Source organism: Littorina saxatilis, linkage group LG16 (assembly GCF_037325665.1).
Source record: "Littorina saxatilis isolate snail1 linkage group LG16, US_GU_Lsax_2.0, whole genome shotgun sequence".
Lineage (NCBI taxonomy): Eukaryota > Metazoa > Mollusca > Gastropoda > Littorinimorpha > Littorinidae > Littorina > Littorina saxatilis.
In genome coordinates this window covers 46,155,619-46,168,393 of record NC_090260.1, presented here as the reverse complement: position 1 = coordinate 46,168,393, position 12,775 = coordinate 46,155,619, and the positions used below count along the sequence as shown (strand labels likewise).

General features: G+C 43.3%; 1 protein-coding gene across 3 annotated transcripts in view; it reads right to left on the bottom strand.

Moving 5' to 3' along the window:
* LOC138949725 (uncharacterized) overlaps positions 1-11,931 on the bottom strand; it is a 36,470-nt gene extending 24,539 nt beyond the window's left edge. Inside the window, exon 1 of one of the 3 annotated variants that reach the window (XM_070321523.1) lies at positions 11,599-11,931. In XM_070321523.1, the coding sequence (XP_070177624.1) occupies positions 11,599-11,848 (250 nt within the window). In that variant the 5' untranslated portion in view covers positions 11,849-11,931. The other 2 variants (XM_070321525.1, XM_070321524.1) reach the window with 2 other exon arrangements.
* Between the last annotated feature and the right edge of the window lie 844 nt (positions 11,932-12,775).

Below are 12,775 nucleotides of genomic sequence, written 5' to 3'. Positions count from 1 at the left end.
TATTTTTTGGCAATGGCTTCCGTTCAAAACATTGATGTTTCGTTTTTGGTATTCGCGAAGGAAATAAACGTCAGTCAGTCATTCATGTTCAGTGTCTGAGCTATCAATCACTTTGATTCTAAATTTAAAATTGTTTTGTGAGTACAGTGTAATCAGTTTAACTTTATTCAGTGATCGGTTGAGCGATGGATCAAGCAGTCGACGCAAGGGAAGACTTTGACACATGTATTCAAACTTCTCAAATTCCCATGATATGTCGATCTCGGGACGAGTTTAAAGATTTCGTCATAAGCGTGAGTAAATTACAGACATTATGCATGCTTGGGAATCCAAAAAGTGCTCGTTATAAGCATAAATTCGTTACAAAGAATTCATTTCAAGCATTTTTTTTAAGCATGAAGAAAGAGGTATTCAGTTGGGAACTTAAAACTAATACGTTATAAGTCAAAATTCGTAACTAGCGTTTTCGTTTTAGGTGGGTTCGACTGTATTATTATTTATATGTATACACTGATTTTTTCGAATGCAGTGTATGTCAATGGGCATGGCATTCACAGCTTTGTTGCGTCAGTGCAATCTACTCTATAATTCTTAACTCATGTCAAATGAACTTACATTATTCATTTAAGCAATGTATTGTATGTAAATTGATGATATGTTCTTACTTTCATTTTATTATAATCATGTAGCAGTAGTTTTCTTTACTTGCTTATTCTTTGGCAATTTTAGACTAGTCCCTCTTTAGGGCGAGGGCCAGATGTAAAAAAGCAGATCACTGCTTACTCTATTACCCTCGTTAAAGCCATATGTACTCGATGACTATACACGCTAATTGCTTTACCCACAGCTGGAGACATGCTAAATTAAGTTCCCTGAAAGATATTGTGGTCTAGGACCCCTTAAATGTTGAGATATTTGAATTTTTATTTTGATCTAGATCGTCCTATTTATAGATTTGCCAACAGAGGGAACGTTGACGCAAGGGAAATAACTCCGCGTCTTTGTTGACATCCTCACTTTTTCAGAGGCTAGAACAAGCTGTAATGCATGTATATGGTCCGCGCATTGCGACATATCGTCATTATATGGCCTTATGATGCATTTGACATCGATTGTGGGCAAACTACACATCGTAAACACGGGAGCGAGTTAGTAAGCCTTTAAGCAATGTATTGTATGTAATTTAATGATATGTTCTTACTTTCATTTTATTATAATCATGTAGCAGTAGTTTTCTGTACTTGCTTATTCTTTAGCAATTTTAGACTAGTCCCTCTTTAGGGCGAGGGCCAGATGTAAAAAAGCAGATCACTGCTTAGTAAGTAAATTTTAAGGGGCTTATTGTCCGTCAGGTCTTAATTGCCTATATTGGACATGAATTGGTTTATACGATTCGAGTTTTACGCCCTCACGGCTTTTTGATGTTTGCGTGTTTAGGTGGTATCAGCCATCTGCACTTATGGTAGAATGACCAAGATCTTTAACGTGCCATTGTGGTGACACGGGGGTGGGAGATGGATACCGTCTCTGGGTCTGCACATAAAGTTGACCCGTGTCCGTCCCGGCCCGGATTCGAACCAGCGACCTCTCGATCACAAGTCCAGTGCTCTACCACCTGAGCTACCCGGATCACTGCTTACTCTATTACCCTCGTTAAATAAAGAATTGTTCTTGTTCTTTCTCTCACCGCTGATTTTTCTGAACGTCATGCCGTGTCGAGCAGTGAAGCGCTTAACCCAACTTTCGGAACATGTCCAGTCACTCAACCCAATTTCCTTGGCAAACTGTTCTGCCTTCAACCGCAACACAGGGCCATTGACTGGCATGTTGTTGGCCCTTGCCATTCGAAACCAATCCAACAGTGCACTGTCTACTTTCGGTTCCCCAGGGCATCTCTCGCGCTTCCTCTTCGCACTCGTCTCACCACTATAAAACTTCTGCTTTAATTGTTCACCATTTTTCACAATAGCGCATACTGTTGACTGTGCAACCTTGTACTTCTTTGCAATTTCCGTCTGTGTACCTTGTTTTCTTTCAATGTCTTTCAAGAGATCAATTTTCTGCTTCAAGGTAAGCACAGTGCGTGGCTGGCTTTTGCTCGCCATTTTGGTAAAGGGAGATTACTCTCGAACATTGGTGTTGGGCGCAAAGTAAGAATCCGGGGCAGAGTTGGAATAATCGGGATTTCCCGAAACCTCATTTGATTTCCAACAAAGCGCCGCATTTCCGAAAACGAGCTGCCTCGTTCTAGAAATGGCAACCCTTCGACTGGCACAAAAAAGTATACCCTTTTCACAGGTCATGAATAAGGTATAATATGAACAAGTCGCGTAAGGCGAAAATACAACATTTAGTCAAGTAGCTGTCGAACTCACAGAATGAAACTGAACGCAATGCAACGCAGCAAGACCGTATACTCGTAGCATCGTCAGTCCACCGCGCACGGCAAAGGCAGTGAAATTGACAAGAAGAGCGGGGTAGTACTTGCGCTGAGAAGGATAGCACGCTTTTCTGTACCACTCTTCGTTTTAACTGTGCGCGCCTTCGTGAGCGAGGCTGGTACTACATATTGTTCATACGAAATGACAAACACAGGTTACAAGCGATAACGCGCAAAAGTACTGGTTTATTATTTTACATCTGACACTAAGGTATCAGTAATGCATATATAGTTACAGTACTACGTAATGCGATACTACGTATTGCGATACTACGTATTGCGGTAAAAAACTTATGGACAGAAAGAAAAAGAGAAAAGAAAACAAATTATTAGACATGGCAAAAGGTATTAAAATGCATTAACAAGACACGAGAAGTAAATACAAGAAAAATAAACAATCACAAGACAGGCGAAGACAAACAGACACGAAAGTTACAATTACCAAACACTCGTTGGTTAGTCCTTCAACAACAATAAAGAGTTACGTTCTGTACGTTCAACAACAATAAAGAATTACGTTCCGTACGTTCAACAATACCATAAGCACTAAGAATACTCAAGAAACTTAGCATACATACGTTTAAAACCAAAATGGCTACTTTCAGAAAAATACAAAAACATTGACTCATCAGGCCAGGAATACAAAGCAAACTGTCATACCAAAAAAGTCTAACGACAACGTTCCTGCGTTAATCAAAGTCACAAACAAGATATTTACTCATCCACTTTCCCTCAATAACGTTACAAGAAATAAGCCCGTTTACAAACGATCACCACAGACCGCAAGCTTCTTTTACCTAAATTCTTTTAACGTAAGGCTGAAAAAGTCGGAGAAAACGTTTCACTTCGAACTTCGTTAACCACAGAAAACACAAGTTATCATTATAAACATTAGCGACTTTCTAGCGTCTACAAAACATTGCTGTACGTTCACAACACTAGAACAATTGAACACACAATAAAGAAACACTACAACAAGTCAGACTTTCAACTCACGTTATACATAAACAACTCACAAAGTAATTACAAAATGGCGACCAAAACACAACACAAACAAGTAACAACAAAATTACCTTATGCGCTGTGTGGGTTGACCAGCAGTACCAAAAACGTGTTGCCTCACAAACGAAGGGCACAAAACGATTCACACTTGAGAAACAACTGTCTCCAAGAACATTACGTTGACGTTAAAACATAAGAAACACTCCGTTGGTTCACTTGATAACCTTCATACGTTTACATCAAAACCAAACGCTTCCTAAAACCCTCAGATCGACTGACGAGACAGGAGTCAAGCAGCGGTATTTATGGAAACAAAAACCTAACATGGAATAGTTATTCAAAAGTCAAAGGTCACCGGATTGACCAACCAACAACATTCCTAAGACAGAATCGGGTGAAACTACTATTTTACAACCAATCAGTAACCGATCACGCACTCCGTGCATGCCCAAAACTTAAAACGGTATATTTAACAGAAAGAAGACCAAGGAACTAGCTGACATCACAAAGCTAAAAACACGTGAGTCACACGTATTCTAAAACTTGCAACGCAGATTCGCAGGGCTCACCTCAAAATCAAGACACGGAAAAGAGCACGTGAATCTCACGGTGTTCTAGAACTAAACGACGCAGTTTGTGACACTCCGACCAAAACCAGGTCACAACAACTGAACAAGGAGCACGTGAATCTCACGTAAAAATATTAACGCTCCACAAAACGGGTCACAACAAGGTGCCACAATAAAAACACGGTTTACTTCTTTTTACATCGTGCAATGGCTTGAGCAAACGTAATTACAACAAAAGTAGGTGACTGCATGCCACATCGGCATGCACACTCCCACCGGAAATTATATTAATATAATTTACTTCAAAAACCTTTGTACAAACATATTCCTTATATCAAAAGAAGAATAACGCAGATTTAGACATTTCAAATTTACAACTCAAAATCATTGTGTTGCAAAACATTTACACAACAATATTATGGTTCAATCACTTTCAGTGTCTCAACACATCTCGTTTCAACTAAATGCCACTAGTCATTTACTCGACGGCATAAAAAGAACGCACCACTTAAACCATAAATGTCCGTTACATCATCTGGTATAAAAACAAACCGCAACAATCAACAACTGTCAAATTGGAAAAACACTCCAAAGTTCAATGTTCTTTCAGTTCGCTTACACAGCTTTATCTTTGTGATTTTCACAATCTACTAACACAGTCATTTTGTGAATCGGTCGCTCTAATATGCGACTATCACCAGTGGGACGGCCGTGATTGTCTAGAGCCTTTGTTCCAATATGTACTTTCACTCGTCTGACCAGTCCATCAGATCCAGGCATCACCTCGATTACACGAGCCATGCACCACTCTGATCTGCACCAGTTCTGGTCATGCAAGACAACAATGCGTAGGGCGTTGATGAAGGAATCACTTGACATGTCATCCAGGGTTTCAATGTGGATTGCCCTAGAGGCAAAACACGTCACGATCAGTCCGTACAAGATTAATGTCATGAACTTGACGCAGTCATCACGGTACCCTTGTTTTTTCTGGCGTTTCAGGCCCTTCAGATGCTTGACTGCGGCACCTCTGTTGTCGGGGAGGGACGGTTTCTCTGGTCGAAATGGTAAGGGCATCTCGTAGTGACCAGCTTCGTTGACCTTCACGATCTTCTTGAACTTTACATCGTCCTGGGACATGGATCCTGAGTCACTTGCAAAGTCTCTTTCCATAACATGTAATGGGTCAGTACACGAGACTTCGTCCACCTGTACCTTGTAGACGTGAGCTACACGTTCTTCTTCCCTCGATCCTGGCTTGACGATGACGTGCATGGACGAGGCTATGCCATCAAAGGCGACGGAATGCGGTGCCTTGCCGACGATGCTCCAACCTAACTTAGTCTCTACTGCAAATGGCAGTCCTTGGACAACGTTTAGGGGCATGAGGGCTTCAGCGCAGTCGTAGCCAATGAGGAGGCCTGCTTCGCAGTCAGGGTACAAGGGGGGCAGTTTAGGAGACAGGTGTTGGAGATGTGGGTAAGCTTTGACAGTCTCTGAGGTGGGGATATGAGTGGGGTCAACGGTCAGATAAGGTCGTGAGATGGCAGAAGGGAGCCTGACAAGCTCACTGGAGGTAGGAGAGCGGACACGCAATCCAGAGTACTTCCTGCCGGAGACCACAGCATTGTCCTCAGTCAGTGTGGAGACCCTGAGTGTAGTCGGCTGCGATTTGGCTTTAACCTCTTCAGCCACTGACTGCACTACAAAAGTGGCGTTGGACATAGTGTCCAGTAGTGCGTACGTCAGCACTTCTACGTTGGGGTTAGAGTCACTGGAAACGAGAACGGGAACGATCATAGACGTGAAACCGATGCTGTTTTCCTCGCTGGCCTTAAGAGCAGACACCGTAGGGGTCGACGATGACAGTGGCTCTTGAACGTCAGCAGCAGAGGTACGGTAATTGTTCTTGTGTTCACTCGCCCCTTTGTTTTCACTCATACTGTTCTGATATTTGAAATTGTCATCATGAAGACAAGTGGGATGAGCCTTCTTGCACTTCTTGCACGTCTGTTTCTGCATACATTGACGGCTCTGGTGATCCTTACTTCTGAGACATCCGTAGCAGATACGGTTCTTGAACAGAAAATCTCGTATCTCAACCAGAGGCTTCTCTATGAGTTCCTTACATGTCCCAGCGTCATGGTCCGGAAGTTGACAGTGCAGACATGCGGTGACATCCTCTGTCAGGGTTGACAGGTTCGTTGTGAACTTTCTTGGTGTCCCCGATGCACTTGTCAAGCCGAAAACAGGGTCGTTAGAAATGTCTGCTTCGAGGGTAATGAACGACACGAGTTCATTGAACAGAGGATACCTCTTCTTTTCAACCTTAGTTCGAGCAACTGTTCTAGACCATCTGTGACTCATCCAGTCTGGGAGCTTTCCGACGATCTTCCGTAAGTACTGGGCATCATCCAGGATGCTCAGTCCACCAACTTCCTGGGCAGCAACGGAACATTGCTGCAAGAAATCGGCCAGACTTCTGAGTCCCTTGGGATCTTTGCTTTTGATTGGGGTCCATTCGTCCAGCTTGGTCCGGAAAGCTTGCGAAACGACGTATGAGTTGCCGAACCGATTTTCCAGCACTTCCATGGCTCTCTCGTAGGCATCACCTTCTCTTAGCAGAAAGAAGCCGGTCACGGCCTCCTTTGCTTGACCTCCGATGTACCGTTGCAGATACAATAACTTCTCACTGCTGGTTATGTTTTGTCTCTCGATGAGGAACGAAAACGACGACCTCCAAATTGGATATTGGAGAGGGTCACCAACAAAAATGCACGGCTCCTGCATCGGCAAACGGTTGATCATCAGAGCGTCTGATAGGGTTTTGGCGAGAGAGTCCATAGGAGTGTCCTGCTTGGCAGGAGTAGCAAGTGGACGTTGGTAGTACGCAGACGGGGGGTAGGAGGCAAATGGACGATCTGCATGACATTCCTTGTCAAAGTTCATGTACGCAGGGGGCCTTGCGTTTTCGTTTCCCCAAATAACTTTGGGGGTGGTCTGATGTGGGTCCAGGAATGTGGGCACGAAAGGCTCTGGTTTGGGATGTAGGTGGGTATCATAGGGGAAACAGGGTGGGGCAACTTGGAAACGTCTGTGGTCCATGCGTTGGTGACGTTCTTCTGGGAAGTAGGTGTGTCGTTCTTGCGTCTCATCACCTTCCCTTGTCTCTGGTAGGTGATAGGACCAACCTGTGTGGTCGAGATCAGGCGGGCGAGAGCCTGTGACGCTTGTCGTTGAGTGTCCAACGTTGTGCAGAGGCGGCTGACCAGCGTACGCACCGAAAGGGTGCTGCAGTGTGGTCAGCAGCGCTGTAGGCCGCATGGAGGATGTAGTTGCAGCCGTCGTGTAGTTGGGTGTGAAGGGCTCCTGACGGACGAAAGGAGCGCTCATTCCGACGTGAAGGGGGGCGTTGACATCCTCTCTACGATGAGGTCCGTACGCCTCATAGGTGGCGTTGTTGGTAGTAGCGGCGCTTGTAGAGGCGCTGACTCCAACGACGAGGTCCACGACAGGTAACGCGTGCTGTCGTGGCTCAGTCGTTGTGGTTCCTGCGACGAAGTTGGTGACAGCAGCGTTGACAGTAGAGATGTCACGGGTGCTGGCGGCTTGGCAGACAGGAACAGACGTGAAGTCCATGGCTGGCTGGTGTGTCCTTTGGTCAGCAATGACGGCAGCTTGACTGACAGGAACAGACGTGGAGTCCGAGGCTGGCTGGTGTGTTCCTTGGTCAACAATGACGGCAGCACCTGTCCCTATTCCTATCGCTGTTTGTTCATTGTTTAGAGGAGGGGCTTCAAGACTGTACAGGGGAACGGAAGGACGAGGGTGGAACCTAGTGTTCAACAAATCGACTGACGGTAGATCAGGGAGATCCTGCTGAACTGTATCACATTGTTCTAGTACCCGTATCCTAGCCTGCCGCTCTCTGTTGATATTTTGGCGTTCAGTAAACTTGATAAACCTCAACGCCTTCTTCTGCTTAAGTTCATCAAGAGCTGCTTCAGCTGCATCGTTAGCCTGCAGAGATTCTTCACTAGCCTTCCTTTCAGCTTCTCTAAGAGCTGCTTCAGCCTTCCTTTCGGCTTCCTTAAGAGCTGCTTCAGCTTCTACAGCTGCGTCCTTAGCCTTACTTTCAGCTTCTTTAAGAACTGCTTCGGCTTTCCTTTCGGCTTCTTTAAGAACTGCTTCAGCTGCTACAGCTGCATCCTTAGCCTTCCTCTCAGCTTCTCTAGCCTTCCTAGCTGCTGCTCTCTCAACTTGTTGTTGTTGCAAGAGATCTAGTTCACTGAGCTGAGCTTCCTTTATGGCTTCTGCTTCGACCTTAATGCCAATAGACACAGCCTCTAGCTTAAGAGTCAATTTAGCCTCTTCAGAGCTAACACTTCCAGAGCGGAGAGACTCAGGGTGAGAACCGGCTAGGCTACCTGATCTTCTGCTGCCTGACTTGAAGCTAGCTGGCTTGTAAATGGCTGACCTAATGCTAGCTGTTTTATGGCTGACAGGCTTGACACTGACTGACTTGTGGGTGGATGACCCAACGCTAGGTGTAACACTGCTATGCGTGGAAGTAGGCTTCTTAGTCACCTGCACGCTAGTCGTTTGTCTGTCAAGAGCTCGATCAATGTCAAACATAATGTTCTGAACTGTTCTCTGAACATCATCCCAACTTTCCTGAATGGTTTCACCGCTACCAATACTACGAAGACCTTTCTCTATGTCACCAAGATCCTTGTACATGCTCAAAACAATTTGTTTTTGACTGGTTAACGACTCTTGATTAGGAGTTTCTTGGTTAAGCTCTGTTACTACCTCATCAATTGCTCGTTCCAAGAATGTTCGTTGTCTTGCAAAGTTTCTAGTTTTGATCTCAATCTGGTACTCTCTACCTTTTTCAGTAGGCTTAATGTCACGCCTAGGCCTTTGAGAATGTTCATCTTCATCGCCGTTAATGTCATAACCTGAAGCTTCCAATGGTTTATCTGCTGGAATCTCCTCCATTACAATGTTCGCTTATTCAAAAGCACTAAAAACCTACATAAGGTTTATCTGTTTATAAAGTAAAATGAATCGATCTGAGGGTCGTTTGGGATAATACACAAAAGTCACAAAAAATGCGCCGGATACAGAGTAGGAAGATCTCTAACCGACAAGTTGATCTATGTCGAACTATGGTTCACTAACACAGTGACAGGTAACAATAAAGTCTTTTGCTGGTTATCAACAGCTACGTTTACGTTCATTGAGCATCAATAACAACAGTTCTTTACATTCACTTGGCTGGACTTCAGCTAAGTTTGTTTACTTTAGCTAAAGTTCTTTCACTGGGCGTCAGCAGCTAAGTTTTTTACTGGACGACAGCAACTAAAGTTTTTTACTTCAGCTAAAGTTCTTTCACTGGGCATCAGCAGCTAAGTTTTTTACTGGACGACAGCAACTAAAGTTTTTTACTGTGCGCGCCTTCGTGAGCGAGGCTGGTACTACATATTGTTCATACGAAATGACAAACACAGGTTACAAGCGATAACGCGCAAAAGTACTGGTTTATTATTTTACATCTGACACTAAGGTATCAGTAATGCATATATAGTTACAGTACTACGTAATGCGATACTACGTATTGCGATACTACGTATTGCGGTAAAAAACTTATGGACAGAAAGAAAAAGAGAAAAGAAAACAAATTATTAGACATGGCAAAAGGTATTAAAATGCATTAACAAGACACGAGAAGTAAATACAAGAAAAATAAACAATCACAAGACAGGCGAAGACAAACAGACACGAAAGTTACAATTACCAAACACTCGTTGGTTAGTCCTTCAACAACAATAAAGAGTTACGTTCTGTACGTTCAACAACAATAAAGAATTACGTTCCGTACGTTCAACAATACCATAAGCACTAAGAATACTCAAGAAACTTAGCATACATACGTTTAAAACCAAAATGGCTACTTTCAGAAAAATACAAAAACATTGACTCATCAGGCCAGGAATACAAAGCAAACTGTCATACCAAAAAAGTCTAACGACAACGTTCCTGCGTTAATCAAAGTCACAAACAAGATATTTACTCATCCACTTTCCCTCAATAACGTTACAAGAAATAAGCCCGTTTACAAACGATCACCACAGACCGCAAGCTTCTTTTACCTAAATTCTTTTAACGTAAGGCTGAAAAAGTCGGAGAAAACGTTTCACTTCGAACTTCGTTAACCACAGAAAACACAAGTTATCATTATAAACATTAGCGACTTTCTAGCGTCTACAAAACATTGCTGTACGTTCACAACACTAGAACAATTGAACACACAATAAAGAAACACTACAACAAGTCAGACTTTCAACTCACGTTATACATAAACAACTCACAAAGTAATTACAAAATGGCGACCAAAACACAACACAAACAAGTAACAACAAAATTACCTTATGCGCTGTGTGGGTTGACCAGCAGTACCAAAAACGTGTTGCCTCACAAACGAAGGGCACAAAACGATTCACACTTGAGAAACAACTGTCTCCAAGAACATTACGTTGACGTTAAAACATAAGAAACACTCCGTTGGTTCACTTGATAACCTTCATACGTTTACATCAAAACCAAACGCTTCCTAAAACCCTCAGATCGACTGACGAGACAGGAGTCAAGCAGCGGTATTTATGGAAACAAAAACCTAACATGGAATAGTTATTCAAAAGTCAAAGGTCACCGGATTGACCAACCAACAACATTCCTAAGACAGAATCGGGTGAAACTACTATTTTACAACCAATCAGTAACCGATCACGCACTCCGTGCATGCCCAAAACTTAAAACGGTATATTTAACAGAAAGAAGACCAAGGAACTAGCTGACATCACAAAGCTAAAAACACGTGAGTCACACGTATTCTAAAACTTGCAACGCAGATTCGCAGGGCTCACCTCAAAATCAAGACACGGAAAAGAGCACGTGAATCTCACGGTGTTCTAGAACTAAACGACGCAGTTTGTGACACTCCGACCAAAACCAGGTCACAACAACTGAACAAGGAGCACGTGAATCTCACGTAAAAATATTAACGCTCCACAAAACGGGTCACAACAAGGTGCCACAATAAAAACACGGTTTACTTCTTTTTACATCGTGCAATGGCTTGAGCAAACGTAATTACAACAAAAGTAGGTGACTGCATGCCACATCGGCATGCACATTGACTTTCTGAGCGTGTTTTTAATCCAAACATATCATATCTATATGTTTTTGGAATCAGGAACCGACAAGGAATAAGATGAAAGTGTTTTTAAATTGATTTCGACAATTTCATTTTGATAATAATTTTTATATTTTTAATTTTCATAAGAAGCAAAATAGAGCTATCTGGTGCATCCTGAGCTCTTTTTTGGGGGGGGTGGGGGGGGGGGTGTTACGTAACCCGTGTACACCCCCCCCCCCCCCCCAGATCCGCCCTTGCTTTTCACACACAGACAGACAGTGACACTGACAACTGAACCCACCGTGTCAGAGAAACCACGTTTCCTGCAACTCAGTCACACATGCACAGTGCATGCAGTCACATACACATAACTATTTAATTTTCACCTGTTACAAAGTGTATCTTGCAGATTCTCTGGTAAGTTGCCGACGTGAAAGTTATGTCTTCACGCCCTATCTGACGGATCCACTCTCTTCGTCGTCTTTCGCTCAAGTCCTGGGCCTCGGGCCCTTGATTCGTGACAACTTTTGGAATTCTGATCGTGGCATGACGATTTGTGCATCCAATAACTGCACAGACGATCGGCATTTTTCGATCTAATCTACTGTTTTCAGTCCAAATACCTAATTTTGTCATTTGCGTGATGTAGATCTCTACCCAAGTATAGTGGCTGGTAGTCAGTGTTTCTATGCGGTCTGTGTTGTTTGACCTCCAACATGGCCGACCGCTTCCGCGTTTCAAGCAGTCACGTGACAACGAAGTGTTAAACACTGCTTGGCTACCTTGTATCCATTTGACTGTTGATATTCACTTTCTTTTGCCTCATATGCGTAAAGATAGAAGTGTCGAACCGAAGAGAAAGTACAATTCCCCCTGTTTGGCGCCTGTGATATGATCGCTTCAGCTCACGAACAGCAACTCCTTCAACTTCAAGTCAGCCGATGAGTTGTTTCCCTTCAATCATGGCGACGACGGTTGCATCCTGATGAAAATTCGGCAAGCTGTTGCCCTTGTGATACGGTAACTGAGCGTTTTATTGGGAAACGTTGATTGCAGCTGCCTTTGCAAGTGATTCGTTACACACGCTGGCTTTTATTGGATAGCGCTTATCTTGCGTACATGACAAGTATTCAGGAAGGTTGAAAATGAAAACACAGGCACCAGATATGCTTCAATATTGCTTTGTTTTCAACGCAGCATTGCATCCTTTCTTCCGATTGCGGAAATTCTGCACTTTTCAGCCTCGTTGGTTTCACTGCTAGGTTAACGCCGAAACTTTGAGTATAATTAACTGCCACCCAGATGAATGTGGAACGTTAGATTAACATATACTTGAACTTTCCCCTGAAGCTGGTTTTTGTTTGGAGGAGTTCCAGACTTGTCTGTAGAGTTCTTTTATTGGAAGCATGATTAGTTATCTACTGAATTTGCTGCATGCTTTCCACTTTCAGTTTTTAGGTCTTTAATTACTCCAGTTGCACTTGTGTAAAATGTATGCAGGCCTGAATGAAATTAATTCATGGATCAACCATTCTTACTGTAAGTGTAATTGTCCTGCATGAA